At 44.3% G+C, this 20670-nt stretch overlaps 1 protein-coding gene across 1 annotated transcript in view; it reads right to left on the bottom strand.

Moving 5' to 3' along the window:
• LOC118838604 (solute carrier family 2, facilitated glucose transporter member 5-like) overlaps positions 1-5336 on the bottom strand; it is a 28725-nt gene extending 23389 nt beyond the window's left edge. Inside the window, exon 1 of the mRNA XM_036745946.1 lies at positions 5177-5336. Coding sequence (XP_036601841.1) covers positions 5177-5209 — 33 coding nt within the window. The 5' untranslated portion in view covers positions 5210-5336. The remainder of the gene's footprint in view (positions 1-5176) is intronic.
• Positions 5337-20670: the final 15334 nt, after the last annotated feature.

Genomic DNA, 20670 nt, shown 5'->3' with positions numbered 1-20670 from the left:
AACAGCTGGAGTTCTGACCTCCACTGGGGGCCATCTGATGGGCAGTAGCTAGTGACCATTCGTGTCTGCCCCTCCCCCTGCCCCGATTATGGGTTTCTACCAAGGCTCTGTCCTGGGTCCTCTATCTACTGACAATCCTTTCAGATTATCTGAACCCCGATAATATCCAAAGCATCTGAACTGCTTTGGTTTAAAACTGCCCTTTCCTGCCTCAGCAACTTCAAAGATCAGGTAAGATCGACAAATGGTACCTTGTCTGTGGTGACAGGATGTCTGCAACCAGAACAATGGGATTTCTCTTTTTTTGATATCCTAGGGACATTTGCATCTTGTGATCATAATCTCTAAGTAGCATTACCTTGTCAATTTTCTTGTTCAACTAAGAACTTCCTTTCTTACGACATGGAGATCATAAACTGGTGTTGGGATTGTTACTTAAACCTTGTCTTCTTTCAGTCAGTCAGAAGTTTGCTTCTGATTCCATGATCATGTTCTGCTAGCTCTAAGGTAATAAACTATATGAATTTATATGTCACCTAGTCTGTTTGCCTCCTTTAACCGAACTTTCAGGTCAACGCTACATTCTCGCTCGGTGATCTCCTAGGTTCCCATGGCTTCAGTCATTATCACCTTCGAGATGATGTTCAAATCTCCACAGTTTTCACCTTTCTCCAAGCTCCAGACCTACATCCCAATGGTCTATTGGCCATCTCCACCCAAAGGTCCTATAGGATCACAACCTCAACAGATCCAACACAGGACTTTACTCCCAAACCTATTCTTTCCCATTTTCCATTTCCTGTCAAGGACACCATCATTCTTCCTAGGTTTGTACCCTAGGAGTGTCTTATGGATTCCATGTCCACATCCGTCCCCTTCTCTCCACTTACACCACATCTATACTAAGTTTTATCACTTCTTGCCTAGAAGTGGTCCCTCAGCTGGTCTCCCAACAACCGCTTTCTCCTCTCTGAACTCATCTTCCACTGAGCTGCCAAATACACATACCTAAAGTACAGGGTTGGGCACGTCCCGCCTTTGCTCAAGAAACTTCATGTTCTCTTTGGCCTTAGGAAGAAATAGAAACTCCTCATGTTGGCATTCGAAGCCCTTTCTAATCTGACTCTAACCTCTATTTCCAGGCTGATTACACACTTCTTCCCCTCACACTTCCCTACCATACGTGAAATCCCATCTCCTAGCTCAGTTCCATTATGCTCTGCCCGCCTTATTGGCACTCTGAGATGGGTAACCAGGAATTAAATACGTTCTGCAATTTGCCTTTTCTTTTGCTGGTCCCCTGAATCCATTAGGCTCTTTGAGACCCTGTGGAGAGCACCCCCAAGCTGGGCTGGCCCTATAAGCAGGCTGTAAAGTGGGTAGATGGGCTCAGCCGAAGGCATCTCACCTTCATTGCCAGCATTAGAGACTGATTCCGCAGGTGTAAACTTCTCCCCTCCAAGAGATCTATTGCAACGCAAATGATCTTGGCAAGGGGTAAAGGTGTTTTAGCAATTCTTAGCACCTTTATTGAGGAGTCTCAGCCCATAGGCTAGGTACTAAGAGTACAAAGACAAATAGTGAAGCTCCTGCTTCACTGCCACTAGTGGAGGTAATATAATAGTATCTATAGCATATACCCAAGCCTAGTTTATGGAGGGAAGCACAAACAGCTGAGGGGCCTGGGAAAAGCTTGTGGTAGAAGCTGTCATTTGAGCTGAGCTTTGCAGGAAAGTAGAGATTCTCAGAGGCAGAGGTAAAGAATGGAAAGCATGCCATGCATGGAGCACAGCCAATGCAAAGACTGGGAGATGGGAAATGGAATTGTGTGTGTGTGTGTGTGTGTGTGTGTGTGTGTGTGTGTGTGTGTGAAGGACTTCAAGAAAACCAGTATGTGTCAGTGTGATACCTGAGTAGCCAGCTATTGCTAGAAAAACCCTGCCCCCAGCCACTAACTGCAAACCCCAGTCTGCATAAGAAAAAAAACAGACTGAGTTCCTGCTGTTTGGCGAGTGTCCTGGGCCCCTAAGACATTTCCAAGGAATGTAAGCTAATTACCAGGATGGAAGCCTTGGCCCTAGACATTATCTTGAATTATATGACTTTTACCATATCTTGAGCCTTCCTAGCTTCAGGAGTTATGGCAAAGGTTGGAGACAGAGATCCTGGGTTGTAATTCCAATTGATGCTTTGTCAACTATCTGATATGTTGTATTCACAATCTATCCAGGAGGTTCCTCTAATGTATCATGGTCATAAACAGTGAAATAACACAGGCTTGCTGAGTCTGCAAAGTAACATATGTAAACTTCAAGAGATAATTAAGCACTGAACCCTGTATTGTCTATATAAACTACCCTCTCACTTAAAACGTGGTCATTTGGTTTGGGATAATTTCCCCGAATGACCACCGGCTAATAAACTTCTCCATTCAAAACTCATACTCTGTGGCATGTCTCACTCGCTTCTGGTATAACATCAGTACAGTGTATGGAGAGTAGTATATGTAATAGAGATATTAAGGGAAGATGGGTTCAGGTTGTACAGTCTCAAATACCAAAAAGAAGAGCTGATGGTTTTATGCAGGATGGATTAGAATGGGCAGATACTTGAAGGTGGGAGACCAATTTAGGAAAGAATACAGGGAAAATTTAGGGAAAGATTGGAGATGGGTCCTAAGCAGTCTTGGGTGGGGGGTAGGGGTGAAGATAAGGGAACAGGCAGAGGGAGCCACAGCAGGTGGGGCAGGGACACTGACCCATCTAATTTGGCCTGGAGCTGGTCTGAAGACCAGGGTTCAGATGCCGACCCTCCCACTGATTAGTTGTGTAACTTTTGACAATTTTCTGCCCCTCTCTGGACCTTGAAATGAGGAGGTTGAACTGAATGGCTTCTAAGGTGCCTTCCAGCCCTAGCTCTCTGATCCCCTGCCCCTGTGATCCTATGCCCAGGGGTGGGGCAATGCCAGCCAGGAGAGGACTTGGCACCCTGAGGGGAAGGAGGGGGCCCCCACCTTTGCTTCATCTAATGATTTCCTAGATTCTTTGAATGAGTAGACAATTCCCAGGGCTTTGTTTTTGTTTCTTTCCCCATAGCTGCCACCCCACAGATTCCTGTCCTGCCTCCTCGAGAGCTCTGACCCTCGGGCTGGACCAGGAAGGTCAGAGCAGTGTGGCAGCTCTAAAGATGAGACTGCAGAGACACACTGAACCCCTTTATGAGGCAGCAAAGGGAAGCCTGACCTAGGGACTGACGGGCCCTTAGGCTCAGCACCTGGCTCGAGGCCAAGCACGTGGCAGGCAATGCAGCCGTGTCTGCTGAATTGAGTCACAGGTTTAAAGCTCACGGACGATTAATAATAATAATAGCTGACATTTAAAGTATTTGCAAAACACTTGGATTCTTTTACCTCAGTTTGGGCCACCTAGCAAGGAGGGTACAGCAGGTATTATGATACCCTTTTTACAGGTAAGTAAACTGAGAATCAGAAAGGGGTAGCAACTTGCCCAAGACTATACTTTCAGTCTAGTAGTGCGGGATGCCCCTTCCCTTCAATATTGCATGTGTATGGTGCATTTGAGCACATGATTATGGCAAAGTAGAGAGAGCAGGTGGCTTGGAATCAAGAGACCTAGCTTCAAATCCTCCCATAGACACTTACTAGTGGTATGACTCTAAGCAAGTTATTTAACCTCTCTGAGACTCAGTTTCTCCAACTGCCAAATAGCTTAATAGTAATAATTGAATTACCTACCTCCTAGGGTTGCGTTGGGGGAAAGCACTTCGTAAATGTGTAATGCAATTATCATTACTGCTGTATTTAGATATATAAATCATCTCTATATTTAAATATATTACCACTATATTTAAATACTTAACTGCATTATCACTCATTTAAATCTTAAGAGATCATCATTTAGCTGTCAAAAGTTCTCTGTTCTCCTAAGGATTGTTTGGCAGAGACAAGACAGAAACTGAAAAAAAAAAGGATAGTAATTGAAAGCTCTGAACAGAGAGAGAGAGACAGACAGACAGAGAAAGTTTGCAAAGCTCTGATTAGGTTAAAAGCAAAACAATTAAAAAAACCCCTACCAATATCCAAGTAACTCCAACAAATGTTTCTATTACCAACATTTTCTGGCTTCAGAACGCGTCTCTCAAGGGTCTCATTTGGATAAGGAACTAAAAACTAATTTAACCCTTTGATGTTTGCATAAGAGATGCTGCAGTGGAACAGAGTGCTAGCCTTCAAGTCAGGAAGACCTAAGTCTGAAAAGTGCTTCAGAGACTGGGTAAGTCAGTCAACCTATCTGAGCCTTGGTTTCCCTATCTGTAAAATGAGAATAATGGCACCTGTAGTACCTACCTGGAAAGCTTGCTGTGAGGGTAGAATACATATGTATACACACATACACACACACACACAAATATACACACATATATACACGCATGCATGCATGCACACATATACACACATACGCATACATACATACATACACACATACATACATAAATATACACACATGCATGCGTGCACACATATATACATACATATATGCATGCATACATGTATACATGCATACATGTATACATGCATACACATATATGAATGTATATACATACATACACACATATACATATATATCACTTGGCAAACCTCAAATGACCTCTAAGTGTCAGTTGGTATTATTACTTTTAGTTCTATTCTTCTTAGCCCGTTTCCTGCATGATGCTTCCAGCTTCCTCCCTCCCTCTCTCCCCCCAGTCCTTTTTCTAATCTATTCTGGCCCTTAATAAAGTCAGGTTGGGGATAGAATTCAATTGAGTTCAATCGTATAAAGTATGAAGTGCTTACTCTGCACCAGGTGCCGGGCTAGGCTCTGGAAATACAAAGCTAAAAACCCCATAGGCCCTGCCCTCAGGTAGCTTACATTCCCACATCTGTAAGGGGGCCAGGTCTGTCATGTGGGCAGAGGTGTGGGGTGTCTCTTCTGAGCTTCCTTCTACAGCACTGAGCTCCAACAACAGTTTCTATCAGCGAATCCATCCACTCTGTCTTTCTCCTGGAGAAATCCTGCCCATTTTCTTTGCCCCTCTCTCCTCAGTTCCTGCTCAGGTTTGTTAATCGCCTAAGAGTGTGCCTGCCTTCGGCTCCTGCCCAGCCTGGAACACTTACCCCTTGGGTCTTGGTTTGCCCCGAATCTTCCATCGTTCCTCCAGGAGAGTAGCACGCTTTTGGCCCTCTTTTAAGCACAGCAACCAGTGGTGTGGATGGAAAGGGAAGACATGTGGACTGCACTTTGGACGTGCTAGGGAACAGCCAATGGTATTTTTATAGCCCAGCCCCAGCCTGCATAACCCTCTGACATCCCTGTAGGCTGCCTTCCTCTCACTCATTCTTGAAATTAATGGCCAGTCTAAGGTTTAAAGGGGCGCTGCCCTTTCTCTCACATGCCCAGCTCTCCCCCATCCTAGCTGAGACAGGCAGGGTGCTGCATTTCTGTCCTAGAGATGGGGCAGCTCCAAGGGTTATTTTTGTCAGCCACCATCTGAAACACTGCAGCTGTTACTGGACCCTAAGTTACATCAGGTCATATGGGAACAATGGACTGAGACAGGAGAGGCTTTCAGCGAGCTTCTAGAGGGACCAGGAGACCTGCATCCATTCTCTCTCCTGGGGATTCTACCACAATGAAAACAAGTACATTGGATAAGATAATTAGGGTTCTCCAAACCAGCTATACCAGAAGTGAGGTTTCGTCTAGGACATTAAAATTTAGAGGAAAGAGACAAAAAATAAAGCAGTGATAAGAGCAAAATCTTCACATGGGCACTCCTGCAGCAGCAACCAAGACTGTTCATCAAAAGACAGGAAATGAGAGTTTGCAAAAGATTCTCCAAATGACTAATGAGACACTAATTAAAACAAGACTGAGTTTTCACCTCACAACCATCAGGCTGGCAAATCTGACCAAGGTTGGTGGGACTATGGAAAGACAGGCACATGGATGCACTACTGGAGATATGAAGTGCTCCAACCATTCTGGAAAGCAATTTGAAATTTTACACTAAAAAATCACAAATCAGAACCTTCAGGCTGACTCAGCAGTACCATCTCTAGGCACATACTCCCAAGGAGCTTAAAGGCAGAGGAAAAGATCCCAGAGATAGGAAAATACTGATAGCAGCAATTTAAAAAATTGTTGTTGTGGTTGAGCTGTTTTTCAGTTGTATCTGACTCTTTGTGGCCCCATTTGGTGTTTTCTTGGCAAAAATACTGAAGTGGTTTGCCATCTTCCTTCTCCAGCTCATTTTATAGATGAGAAAACTGAGGCAACCAGGGTTAAGTGACTTGCCCAGGGTGGCACAGTTCCTAAGTGTCTGAGGCTGGATTTGAACTCAGAAAAATGAGTTTTCTTGACTCCAGGCCCAGTACTCCATCCAATAAGCCACCTAGCTGCCCTGTACATAGTAGGTGCTTAATAAAATCTAATTGAGTCAATGAATCAACATGTTTCCATTGATTTGAATTTTTTTATTTTCTGGGGACATTTGGGGTTAAGGAACTTGCCCAGCTAGTAGGTGTCTCAGGCCAGATTTGAACTCAGGTCCTTCTCTAGGGCAGGTGCTCTATCCACTGCACCACCTAGCTGCCCCTCCCATTGATTTTTTTTGAACTCCAACTTTAGCTGCCCCAATTTTTACTGTAGCAAGAACATTGGGTGGTGGATGGTCGAACAAATTGTCACATAGCAATGTCATAGAATATTAACATGTAGCAAGAAATTACAAATATGAAGTTATTCAGAGAAACTAAGGTGACAGAATCAGGGCAGTAATTCACATGATAGCTATAATAATGTTTTGACACCAAATTTTAGAATTCTGTTCAGTCTTGTGATTAAGGAACTCGTGGTGAAACATGTCTTTCATCTATTGGCATAGAGGTGGTGAACCACAGGAACAAAGTGAAGCATACATGGTTGGCCATGGTCTTTGTGTAGATTTGTTTTCTTTGATTACCAGTTTGTTACAAGGAAGGAACTCACAGTGAAGTTATCAGCGATGTTAAAAATCTACAAGACAGTTAAAAGCAAGGAAAATGATTGGAATGAAATACAGAATCATACAGAAAAGTAAACTGTTCATACCCTTGTGGGTGGAAAAAACTCATAACTCAACTAATTCCAGAAGTAAAGCCCATCATATACTATAGGTAAGGGGCAAATTCTTGCCCAAACAAAAGAGAGAAGTTAATTTTGATTTCATGAAATTGAAAAGTTTTAGAATGAGTGAAATCATCGTGAGTAAAATAAGAAGGATCTGGTTGACTAAGAAAAATATCTTTATATCAGATGTTTCTGTTAAGTGTCTAATATCACAATACACAGAAAACAGAAATCTATAAGACCAAAAACCATTCCCCAATAGATAAGTTGTTAAAAGATATGAATAATCAGTTCTCAAAGACACTGCGAATTATTAACAATCATATGCAAGAATGCCCCAACTCACTATAAGAGAAATGAAAAGCAAACAATTCCGAAGTTTTATCCCCAAATTGAGCAAACTGTCAAAGAAGACAAAATTAGGACTAGTCAATGCTGGCGAAGTTGTGGAAAGCTGGAAAGGTTAATACATTGCAGCTGTGAATTGGTGTGACCATTTTGGAAAGCAATTTGGAAATATACAAAAGAAAGTGACTAAAATGTCTGTGCCCTTTGACCCAGGGATCCCACAGTTAGTCATATTATCTGAGACAGTCAATGATAAAATGATATACCTGCATATTTATCACTGCTCTTTTTGAGAAAGCAAAGAAAGGGAAACAAAGTAGATGCCTCAATTGGAAAATATCCAGACAAATTGTGGTGTGATATAGATAGAGGAATATCACTGTTCTCTAAGAAATATGAACATGAGGAATTCAGAGAAGCAGGGGAAGACTTGCATGAACTGATGCAAAGGAAAGGAAGCAGAACCAGGAAAACAACATACACATTGTCTACAGCAATAGAGAGGTAAAGAGTAACAACAAAACAATCGAATCTGAATGCTGCAAAATTACAATGACCACACTCGGCCCCAAGGAAGATATATGAGAAGATGCCTCCCCCTTATTCTTTGCAGAGATGGGAGTAGTGGGCACGAGTATGGAATGTAGCATAACATGACTTTTTTTTTCAATAAATCATTTTGCTAATTACTTTAGTTACAGTATTTTAGTTAACTAGTTTATTTTCTCTTACTCTTTTAAGGTTATTACGACGGATCACTCTCTAGAAGGGATTGGGGAAGATGTAGTACAAAGCTATGTTGAGGTGATATTTAAAAAAAAAAACAACAATTATATAGTGTTTCCTATGTGCCAGGCACTGTGCTCTCTCATTTGATTCTCACAGCAACCCTAGGAGGTAGATGTCATTATCATCCTCACTTTACAAATGAGGAAACTAAGACAGACCAAAGATAAGTGACTTGTCCAGAGACATATAGTAAGTGTCTGAGGCTGGATTTGAACTCAGGTCTTCCCGATGTCCTGCCTGGCCCTCTATTAATTGATATCAAAGATATCAACAAAATGTGTTTAAAACAATGAAGTGATTAGTTCCCCCTCCCACTCAACTGAATTTGTCTCAATTACTTCTTGTGTGATTTTTACCAAATTGTCAAAGAAGCAAATTTTGTTTTGTTTTATACATTGTCTAAATAAATCAAGGTGGTTATTTCTAGTTAAACAGCTTTCTAGAATGTTAGGGATTAGGTTAGTGGGACCAAAGGCCAACACCTTGTATAATGTTACCAATACCTAATACAGGTACAAGATACCACACCTAATCTGAAGGACCATCTGATATGGCACCTTAACATTTTGCAACCTCAGTCCTTAGTGCAACTTTCAGAACCAATAGTTTTGTACCAAGTTAATCTTCAGGCATGCTTCATGCTACGTGCCAAGATGATTTATGGTTCTGCTGGATGAGGAGACAGGAGGACTGTCTTCTAAGCCAGGCCTTGCCACTAATTCATTGTATGACTGGGTAAATCTCTCTGGGTATAATTTTCCTCATCTGTAAAATGAAGGAAAACTGAGCTAGGTGGTTTCTAAGGTTCTTCCCATGATAACATTCTCTCATTTTCTCTCTCTCTCTCTCTCTCTCTCTCTCTCTCTCTCTCTCTCTCTCTCTCTCTCTCTCTCTCTCGTCACTTAGCCCAACATCTTTTTTTTTTTTTTGCAGGTGAGCAAACAGAGGCCCGGAAGTATTAAGTGACTATTCCAAGGTATTACAAATAAATAGTAAGGAGTGAGGCTGGAATTTGAAACCAGGTGATCTGACTCCAAATCCAGTGCTTTTCCTGAAACAAGCATTTATTAAACTGTCACTGCGTGTCAGACACTGTGCTAGATTCTGGGGATACAAGAGAAAAGTGAGCCAGTCCCCCTGCCCTCAAGAAGCTTCCCTTCTAATGGGGAGGAAGGGAGAACAGCAGCCACATGCCAGTGTATACAGTGTATACAGACTGTCTACCATGCATACTTAGAGCTGAGGGCTCAGAAAGGATTCACGTAGGAGGTGAAAACCAGTCCTTCACCTCCGAAGGGTTTCCATTACCCTTCATAGAAGCATCTGGGGAATTCCTAATGATAGTGGAATAACGAAGTCCTAAACAATTACCGTAGACTCGAAGAGATTAACATTAATAATATCATGTATCCAGCCTCTCAGGTTACCTTACTCAATATTTCATTTCAAGGTGATCTCATTTTTTCATCACAATTACCCTGGGAGGGAGGAGCTATTATCCCTCCCATACTACAGAGGAGGAGACTGAGGTTAGAAGACGTGCCCAGGGTCACACGGCTAGTAAACATTCCAGGCCATATGTGAACTCACTTCTTCCCCTGCTCCATTCGTTGTGGTCACTCAGGTGTGGCTCAAGGTCACATTCCTAGAAAGTTTCAGGTAGAATTCGCACCCATCTCTCTCCCAAATTCAGGTCCAAAGCTCTAGCCACTACACCAGACTGACTCTGGACCTTCGCTGTACTCTTAATCAGGTTCAAAGCGCTTTACCTTATCTCTGCTGAGTTTAACCCAAAGGCAATCTTTAGTAAATGCCATGTTCTTTCTTTTATTGATAAGGCAGGGAAAGTGAGTCACAGCTGCCGCCTTGAGCCAGGAGCAGAAGAAGCATCGCCCCAAATCATGCTCATGTCAGGGCCCCTTGCTTTGCACGTGGACAGCTGCTGAAAGCTCTAGGTCAAGTAGCCAGTCCCTGGGGCAAAGTCTTGCTAAGCCCTTGGCCACTCATCTTGCCAATTCTGTTTGCCTCTGCTAAAATCAAGTTCATTCCAGAAGTGACTGTCACGTAACCCTCTTGTGGCCTTGTGTAAATCGCTTACCCTCTCTGTTCTCCCATCTACCAAGCAGGAGTCAAGACCCTAGTCCCACCTATTGTACCTCTGAGGGGCTGCTAGAGTCTCAGGGCTGTGCAAAAACCTGGAGAGAAAGAAAAGTTATTTTACAAGAGCATTCTCCCCAAGGTGGGGAGATTATTAATAGAGAGATGAGAGAGAGAGAGAGAGAGACAGACAGACAGACAGATAGACAGACAGACAGACAGAAAGAGCATTTATTAAATGTTTACTATGTGCCAGGGTAGGAGCCTAGAAAGAGTCCCTCCTCAGAGGAGAGGTTTGGAGAAGGGATAAATCCAATAAGCACAAGCTGGAGACAAGGTGTAAAAACGATTGGGCTGGAAAGGACCTTAAATGTAGCCTAGTCCGAGCAAAGTAAGGATCAAAATTTCTGCAGGAGGTTTGTGCCACAGTAGATAGCATCTGGCCTTGAGTCAGGAAGACCTGAGTTCGAATCCAGCCTCAGATACTTACTAGGTGTGTGACCCTGGGCAAATCACTCTATCCTGTTTGCCTCAGTTTCTTCATCTGTAAAATGAGCTGGAGAAGGAAGTGGCAAAACACTAGCTGTGTGACCCTGGCCAAGTTACTTCACCCTGTTTGCCTCAGTTTCCTCATCTGTAAAATGAGTTGGAGAAGGAAATGGCCAAACACTCCAGTATCTCTGCCACGAAAACCCCAGGTGGGGTCCCAAAGAGTCAGACACAACTGAAATGAATGAACAACGTGATCTAGACTTGATGTACCAGAAAACTTTCTAACAGCTCCCGACAGCAGCACAATGCCTTGCCAGTCCCCTTCCTCTGAGATGATTTTCCGTCCTAGACTGTAGATGTCTTATATGGTTGCAGATGGCTGAATGCTGTCTCCTCTATTAGAATGTGAGCCCCGGAGAATGGGTTTGTGCCATTCTTTGTATCCCCAGCCCTTAGCTCAGAGCCTGGTTCACAGTAGGTGCTGAATAAATGTGAGGACTTCCTTGAGATTGGGCTGGAAAGAAATTAGAGGAAATTGAGGACTGACTTGCTGTTGGTCACATGGGTCCCCTGGGTAGTAAGGGCTATGGAACCCGCATCCTGACTCTGAAGCCACGTTCTTTCTGCTACACCAAGAAATTGGAAATTATACCGCCAGGAAATGAGATGGGCTCCCTGGGCGGGGCGGGGCTGGGCTGGGGTTTATTATCTGGTCATTCTACACTCCCCACAGCTGCCCAATGCATGGGTCTGACCAAATCACTCCCCCTCTTCAAGAAGGGTCAGTGGCTGCCTGCGGCATTTGGGATAAAACACAAATTCATCTCCTCGGCCCCTTCATGGTTTGGCTGCAGCCTGTCCTTCCAGATCTCCTTAACTGGCACTCTCCTTCAGGTCAAATTGGCCTGTTTGCTGTTTTCCATAAGCAGGGCTCTTACCCCAAGCAATCATTCAACAAGTATGTATTAAGTAGGGGCAGCTATGGGCCTGGAGTCAGGAAGACCTGAGTTCAAATCCAGCCTCAGACACTTACCAGCTGTGCGACCCTGGGCAAGTCACTTCATCCTGTTTGCCTCAGTTTCCTTATCTGTAAAATGAGGCATCATGTAGAAGATGGAGCCAAACTGAGTTTTGAAGGAAACCAAGGATTCTCAGGGGCAGAGGTAAGGGAGCCAAGTGCTCCAGGCACGGAAGACAGCCGGCGCAAAGGGCCAGAGAAGAGAAGTAGACATAACTGAAAATGACTGAATAGCAACAAGGGTCACAAAGCAATGTACCTGGACACCTGAGATACAAGGACAATGCCCTCTTAGATTCTGCCTGGAGGGACAATAAATAAACGGCGTACACAGAATAAATACAAAATAAATACGAGGCAGTGTTTTTGGAGGTAGGGCACTCACAAATGGAAGTGATCAGGAGAGTCTTCATGTAGAAATCTAAAAGCTGGGAAACTGAAAAACCAATAATGGCCCCAGACACATAATGAAATAAACTCCCCTCCCCAGCATGCATTGCCAGACAGGATCCCCACATCATTTTTTTAAAATTGTTTTTCTTTGTCATAATGGAAGGTTCATTTCCAGGGGTAGGAGTGGGGTAGGGGGAGCATATCCAGAAAGACATAAATGACATTGATTGTCACCGTTGATAAATTGACAAATAAATTGATATATATTGATAAATGAAAATAATTGATAAATAAATAAATGAAATTTATTTAAATCAATCAATAAAACAGAATCCCTGTTTAACTCGTATTCCCAGACTTCCCAGATCATTAAGTAATACTAAGGAAAAGAAGTGGGATGACCCAGGAAGAGGGGCAGAAAGGGATCAAGGAAGCTGTCCCTAGTCTAAGCAAAAGAGAGACAGCAAAGTGGGGAGGTACTATAGATATGACCCAGCGCTATCCCTTAGCTAGACGGGGTGCTCTCCAATCCATGACCCTGAACTGGATTGGCTGCTAGGGAGGACCAAAGGGAATCCTACCCCTGCACACACAGACATACACGTGCACATCGTCATCATCATCATTATTATCAGCCGTGTTCTTTCCCTGTGCTTCTAACCCTCGTTTGGTAGAGTTGCACACAGTAGGAGAATTGAGCCAGAATTCCACCACCCAGTTGGTTATGAGGCTCCAAGATTAGCTCTCTCTCTCATTCTCCATCTCTTCCCAGAATAGGTAAGAAAACCGGTGATCAGATGGATGGAGGACACTGAGGCACAGCGTCTATAGGGTTATAGAAATATGGAGTCGTAATAAAGACCCTTTATTTTCACCAAGATTTGGGGAGGCAGGGGAAGATGAAAAAACCCAACAACCAAACCCCACTATATAGTAACAAATAAGCACTGATTTACTCAAGGCTAATTACAGACAGGGAGCTGGGACATGTGCAGCTTGATATTTCCAAGAAATGGGCCTGTTTTGAAATACCCATCTCTGGCCGGGCTTGCCAAGTATTTGCCTATTGGGTCCTCTTTTGGGAAGACCACAAGAGAGATCCAACTGCTCTTTCTCCCCTCATCGTTCCCTTCTCTCAGGGCTGTTGGACTAAGTGCAGAGAAGACATATCTAACAATTGGTTCATTTCAAAAAAAGACCAAGAGTATTTTCTGGTAAAGTTTTACTTAGATGCCCTCTGTCTTCTCCACCCCAGAGACTTGGCTGCCTTTAAATGAGGGGAGGATTTTGCCAGGATTGTGGAACAGAGGATTTCCAGATTGAGAATCTCTTCCAACTTCATCCAAATCACAGCTATGCAAAGTTCATTGTTTGTATTCAGGGCTGCAAGAGGAATTGGGGACAGGGACCCTGTTTTCCTACAATTTTCAAGGGCACAGATTTACTTGGAAAATGTTAGTGGAAGATCCAGGCTGGCTGTACTCATAAGGTCTCACAGTGGCTAAAGAGCTGGGCAGTTTCCAAAGGTCCTGCTGCTCCCTCCCCTTTCCCTTTGGACAAAGGCCCAAAGTGGTGGAAGTTAGACCAGAGAGTACTGGAAAAATGCCTGAATCTTTATTAAGGGTTCAATATCGTCAAATCCTAGATTTAGAATGAGCAAAGCTCTGGTAGGTCATCCAAGCTAACCTCTTCATTTACAGGAGGAAAGTGAACCTCAGAGAAATGAAGTAATGAGCCTTAATTTGGTTTCTTACAAGAGAAGGAGGGAGAGAAAATAGTATTGTTGTTTGCTGAAAAAAAATTAAATTAAAAAAATATAGGCGCATATCGAGGAAATGCCAGAGCTGAGCTTTGAACTCAGGTTTTTTTCTCCCTCCAGATCAATTAAAAATGAATTATTAAGTGCCCACTATGGGTTAGAGATACAAAAAGAAGCAAAAGACAGTCCCTGCCCTCAAGGTGCTTACAATCTAATGGATGAAGGGGGGAGGGGAGGACACCATGTTAGCAAACATATTACAAAGCTAAATGATTATATATATATATGTATATATAATGAATAGGAAATAATTAACAGAGGGAGGGCTTTGGAATTAAGAAATCCTAAGTCCTCCCAAACTTCTCTGTTGTTTTTCATATTCATAGTTTGTATTTGTACTTTTATGGCAGCTAAGTGGTACAGTAGCTAGAGACCTGGACTGAGTCAGGAAGATGCTAGCTATGTGACCGCAACCTCAACCTTTCTCAGCTTTAGTTTCTTCATCTGTAGAGTGGGAAATACAGCACCTGCTTCACAGGATTGTTGTGGGGATCAAATGAGATAAGGTATGCAAAATGTTTTATGAACCTTCACGCACTACATGAATAAATGCTAGCTATTAAGATTAACTTTTTTATGGCACAGTAATATCCCATTACATTCACATGCTACTAGTTTGTTTATCCATCTCTCCGCTTTTGTCTCCTGCTCTTTGCTACTCCAAAACTGCTCCCACAAATGCTCTTCAGGGGTTGTTGTTTTGCGGTGGGGAAGCCAGGGTTGTAGGAAGGGATATTATGGTATCTTGTCTTCCTCCCACAGGAGTTATTGGAAGATGATCACTAGCTGTGGGGAAGCTCGCTTACTAAGACAATGACCATCCTGGTGTCAGGGGGACTAGAAAGGCTAGGCTGGGACAACCAGTTCAAGCCTGAGGGGTCGTGTCCTGGTGAAGTATCCTCACTACCATGCCTATGTAATCTGCATAAGGAGGGAATGTAGGGAAATGAAGAATGGAAACTACCCCCGACTCAGACAAGGAGGGTAGAACTGGTTAAACTCACTCCTGCTTCTGTTTTGGTGTGGGTGTTCCTAACGAGCACCACACTTGCTTCTTCCAAGAAGTGTAATAAATGCCTTCCTCTGCCCACTCTGTTTCTGAGTTCTTTAGGTGAGAGTGGGCTATCACATGGATCTTCCTAAGGGCACACAACCAGGAAAGCTATGAGTTGTGGAAGCACATCTAGGGCTTACTTCCTGACCCTGCCTAGGGAGTCCTGTGATCCCCACAGCCATGTTAAGGGGCTATCACGTGGGTCCTCCTAAGGGTTTAACCCTGCCTGGGAAGGCCTGTGATCCCCACAGCTGTGTTGAAGGGCTATCACATGGGTCCTCCTAAGGGTTTGACCCTGCCTGGAAAGTCCTGTGATCCCCGCAGCTGTGTTTCTCACAAGGGTCACGTGGCTAGTAAGTGTCTGAGGCCAGATTTCAACTTGGGTCCTCTTGACTCCAGGGCTAGTGCACTATCCACAGAGCCACCTTGCTGTCCCAGCCACAGATACTCTCGCTGTCTATAGGGTCTTTCTTTTTTCCACCAACCTCTTCGAAGTGGGATTCCTGATATGGCCATTTTAGTCATTTTCCCTGTTATAATTCCAAATTACTTTCCAGAATGGCTGGATCTGTTCAAAGCTCCCCCAGTAATGTACTGGGAGCCTGTCTTCCTGCAGTTATAGAGGGATCTTTATTCAGGTACAGGTTGGACCAGCTGGCCCCTAAGGTCCCTCCTGAGTTATTCAGAGCTAGAAGAGGTCTTAGAGGTCAATGAACCCAATTTACAGATTTGGCAAATCATATGTAGCGCTGAAAGTGCTGAGCAGAAGGTCTCCCATCTCTGAGATTCTATGAGAAACTGAGGCCACGATGGGGAATTCCCATAATGGAACTTGACCAGAGCCACAGTTAGGCATTGTAGGCATTTGAACCAAGATGTGCAGCCTCTCAATTCCCCTGTTCTTGGCCCTGCACCACACTGTTTCCTTTTGATCAGGGCATCTTGCCAACAGCTGGAAGCTGCCCCTTCTCACCTCAAAAGCTTTACAGCTGCAGCTTGTCCAGGGTACGAAACAACTAAATATTGATTTTTCAGAGCAAAGACATCCGCAGGAACAGTTATTTATTTCCAAGCTAGACCAAAACACAAAATGGCATAGCTCAGGTCAACAGATGATGGGCTCTTAAGAGAAGGAGACAGATGAGTTACAACTACCCCCCAAGCCGGTACTTGTAAACATTAATGGGACAGCTCCTCTCGCTGCTAGGGGTAATACAATACAGAACGCTCCTTTCTTCCAGCCTAGGAACCCAATGGTAACAGTTGGGGAGGGGTGGGGTGGTGGAAAGAATACTCCATCTCGAGTCAAAAGGAGCACCTGGGTGATGAAATGGGGTCAGGAAGATCTGAGTTCAAATCCTGCCTCAGACCCTGCCTAGCTGTGTGACCCTGGGCGAGTCACTTAACCTCCAGTCTGCCTCAGTTTTCCTCCTTTGTAAAGTAAGGCAGCTACCTCCCAGGGCTGCTGTTAGAATAAAATGAGAGAGTATTTGTAAAGCACTCTGCAAACCTTAAAGTGCTGTGTAAATGCTGGCTATTTCAAGACTCCAAAATATAAGCTCCAGCTTCGCCATCTGCTTCCTATATGAACAAGCCATATAATAATGATTATTATTATAATTATAGTTGTAAACATCCAGCATTTCTACAGAATGTTTTAAGGTTTGCAGATCACTTTACAGATGCCCTCTCATTGGAGCTTCACAACAATCCTAGGAGGTAGGTGCTCTTATCATCCCCATTTCACAAATTAGGAAACTGAGGCAGAGAAAAAGTGGGCAGGAGGAAATAAGCGTTTATATAGAACCTACTATGCGCCAGGCACTGTGCTGTGTTCTATAGGTATTATTTCACTTGTTCCTCACCCTTAGAGGTAGGTGTTGTTATCTCCTTTTTACAATTGGGGAAACAGAGGCAGGGTAGAGGCACCTGAGTCAACAACCTAGAGGTTGCCCAGCTAGGAAGTGTCTGAGGCTGGATTTGAACTCAGGTCTTCCTGACACCAGGCCTGGTGCTCTACGCACTATGGCGCCACCTAGCGGCCTCTAATTTGGTCCCTCTAGGGATCAGTCTTCCCATCTGTGAGACAATGGGCTTAGACAAGCTTCTCCCTACGGTTCCTTCAGGATCTAAATTAATTCATCTGTCAAACGTTCACAAAACACACCCTCACTCCCAGTGGGCTTTGGGTCCATCCCTCCACCTTCCTCGGGCCTGTGACAGCACCTCTGAGATCCCTGTCAGCTCCACATTTTGATCAGTCCATTAACATGTGCTTTTTAAGTGGCTGCTTCTGTGAGGGCTGGAGAAAACAGGGGCAACCTAAACAGTCTGTGCCTGCCCTCGAGGAGCTTGATTCTGCTGGGAGAAAACACGGGTGTGGAGAAGTCAACGTAAGGTGGTGTGGGGAAGGGGAGAAAACGAACACCGGGAGGCAGGGAAAGGTTCCTGTAGGGGATGAGCCCTCCATTGAGCCTCGAAGAAGCGCAGAATCCACAAGGATGCTCTGTAAGGCAGAGGCGGAGAAGGTCACCGAGGAAAACCTGAGCTCACACCCACCGCAGACAAGTCATTCAACCTGAGCCTCAGTTTCCTCGTCTGTAAAATGACCCCATTGCCTGGCATATACTGGTATTATCCAGTTGTGTCTGACTCTTCTTTGGGGTTTACTTGGCAAAGGTCCTGGAGTGGTTTTCCATTTCCTTCTCTGACTCATTTAATACATGAGGAAACTGAGGCAAACAGGGTGAAGCGATTTGCCCAGGATCACACAGCTAGCTGAGGCCAGATTTGAATTCAGGAATTTGAATCTTCCTGATTCCAGACCCAGCACTCTGTGCACTGTGGCACCCCCTAGCTTCCCTTCCTTCTCCATTCTATATTAGGCACCTTGGAAGTTCATGAAGATCGGTCTTCCCGGTTCCAAGTGCTCTATCCATGGTGCCAGCTGGCTGCCCCTGTAGTGGTATTTAATATAAAATGTCTAGCAGTCGATTGAAATCATGATCAGAGATCTAGAGTTGGAATGAGCCTTAGAAAAATCACCTCATTTTACAGACGAGGAAATTAAGGCCCACAAAGGAGAAAGCACTTACCCAAGTGCTCTCTCTTTCTCTCTCTCTCTCTCTCTCTCTCTCTCTCACACACACACACACACAGCAAGAAGCAGAGAGTAAGATTTGAACTCCCATCCTCTGACTCTAAATCCAGTGTTCTTTTCCTACCTGGGGGCAGAAGGAGGTACAGACACACAATACACAAATAAATAAAACAGAAATTATGTACTAATCACTCAGCTTCTTGGTGCCTCGGTTTTCTGATCTATAAAATAGACATAATATTTGCAATGCCTTCCTTACAGTGTTTGGTTTTTTTTGGAGGAAAAAAGCCTCTGAGTCTAACATAAATGTCAGTTGTTATTAGAAAACAGAATGTCCCATCTATTTCAGCTCTGCCAGGCAAAAGTAGGGGAGAGGGACTTCCAGGAGAAGAGCAGGAACTCAGGACAGAAAGCCCATTTCTGACTCTGCACGGCCACATGCGACCTGATACAGTTAACAGGAAAGGCTGGGCCTTCAGACTCATAATTTCAGATAAACCTAATGGGGCCTGGTGACCCATGTGATTTGAGCCTGAAATCTCTGGGTGATAAACTCAAGCTGTATTCGAGCTACCAATACCTCGCCTGAGCAGGTGCCCCACCCCCAAAGGTAACTCACTGTTCAGGGCTAAGAGAAAAGGGCAGTGGGAGGGGGCAGAAACAGGACCTCGGCCGACTTTTATTTTCCACTTGGTTGTTCAGATAAAATAGAAACTGCTCTGTTGGGCATTTAAAGTCCTGCATGAGCTGGGTCTAGCTTATCTTTCTAGAGTGATTTCAGATGACTCCCCTTCAAGCACTTCACAGCCCGACCAAACTGATCCTTGTTGTTCCCCCAACAGGACATGTCATTTTTCACCTCTGCACCTTTGCCCTGGCTGTTCCCCATGCCTACAATGTCCTTCCTCCTCACTTCTGACTAGTATAATCCCTAGATTAATTCAAGACTCAGTTTAAGGGCCCTAAAGTCTTTCCCAGAGCCCCCAACTCCTAATACCTCCCCGCTCACCGATCTGTTAACTCCCCTCCCCCACTGCCACAACGGAATATAAGACCTTAGAGGGCTGGATTTCATTTTAGTTTTTGTATTTCCCGTGCTTAGCACATAGTGAGAGCTTCATCAATGCTTGGTGGTTGATTGATGGACATCTTCAGCCATCTTGGGAGAGAGGTGATCATTGTAGCCATAGGAGTAGGTGAGATCGTGGGGGTCAGGAGAGAAAGCTAAGAACAGAATGTTCTGGAAGATGCTTGAGCTTGGGGGTTGACTTGAGTGGTGTAGTATCAGAAACTAGACAATTCTTCGGCCATTCAGTTAACAAACATACTCATTAAGCTCTTATTGTGTGCCAGGTATAGTGCCGAGGATAGAAAGAAAGGCAAAACTACAATTCTTGCCCTCAGGAAGCTTGCATTCTAATAGAGACAACATGCAAATAACCATATACAGGCAAGCTATATACAGGACAAGTGGGGAGAATCAGCAGCTGGAAGGCACTAGGATTAGGAAGGGCTGGGAAGGGGTTGGAGGTAAGCTGAAGCTTGAAGGACACCTGGAGACAGATGAGGAGGAAAAGTATTCCAGGCATGGGGGACAGCCAGTAAAAACTGTGAGGAGTTGGGACATGGAGTGTCTTGTTTGCTAGGAACGGCAAGGAGGCGAGTGTCAATGGATCGATGGGGAGTGGAATAAGATATAAGAAAGAAAGGAGAGGCAGCTAGATGATGCAGTGGCCAGAACACCAGCCCTGGAGTCAGGAGGACCTAAATTCAAATCCAGCCTCAGACATTTACTAGCTATGTGACCTTAGGCCAGTAGGAAAAGGTGAGGTTATGTAGAGCTTTAAAAGCCAAACATGGTTTTATATTTGGTCAGGGGGTAAAAGGGAGCCACTGAAGTGTATTAAGTAGGGGAGGTGACATGGTCAGAACTTTACTTTGAGAAGAGCAATGTAACAGCTGAAGGGAATATGGATTGGAGTGGGCAAAGACCTGAGGCAGGCAGACTGAACAGCAGGCTGTTGCAATAGTCCAGTAGTCCTTGAGGTGATGAGGACCTGCCCTGGAGGGGTGGTGTGTGGGATGGATTTTACGAATCCAAAAATTAACAACAGAGGCTCAAGGTGAAAGTAGAAAGGAAAATTTATTACGATCCTGCAGGAAAGGGCCACCCGGACATCGAGAGGACTTGGGGGTCCTCTCAGTGTCAGAGCGCACTGGACACAGAAAATTGGGGTGTTTATATAGGTTCCTAATCGCAATTCCCCCTCCCAACCTTCTTCCTCTCAGCTTGCAGACGTAAGCTTTGAGGGTACAATCTAGACGCGATAAATCTACCCAGGGGCAAACAGTATAGTTATTTTTACAAGCAGGCCACAGTCATAAACCTCC

Source organism: Trichosurus vulpecula, chromosome 2, assembly GCF_011100635.1.
Source record: "Trichosurus vulpecula isolate mTriVul1 chromosome 2, mTriVul1.pri, whole genome shotgun sequence".
In the NCBI taxonomy this organism is placed as follows: domain Eukaryota; kingdom Metazoa; phylum Chordata; class Mammalia; order Diprotodontia; family Phalangeridae; genus Trichosurus; species Trichosurus vulpecula.
This window is presented reverse-complemented; position numbering and strand designations above follow the sequence as displayed.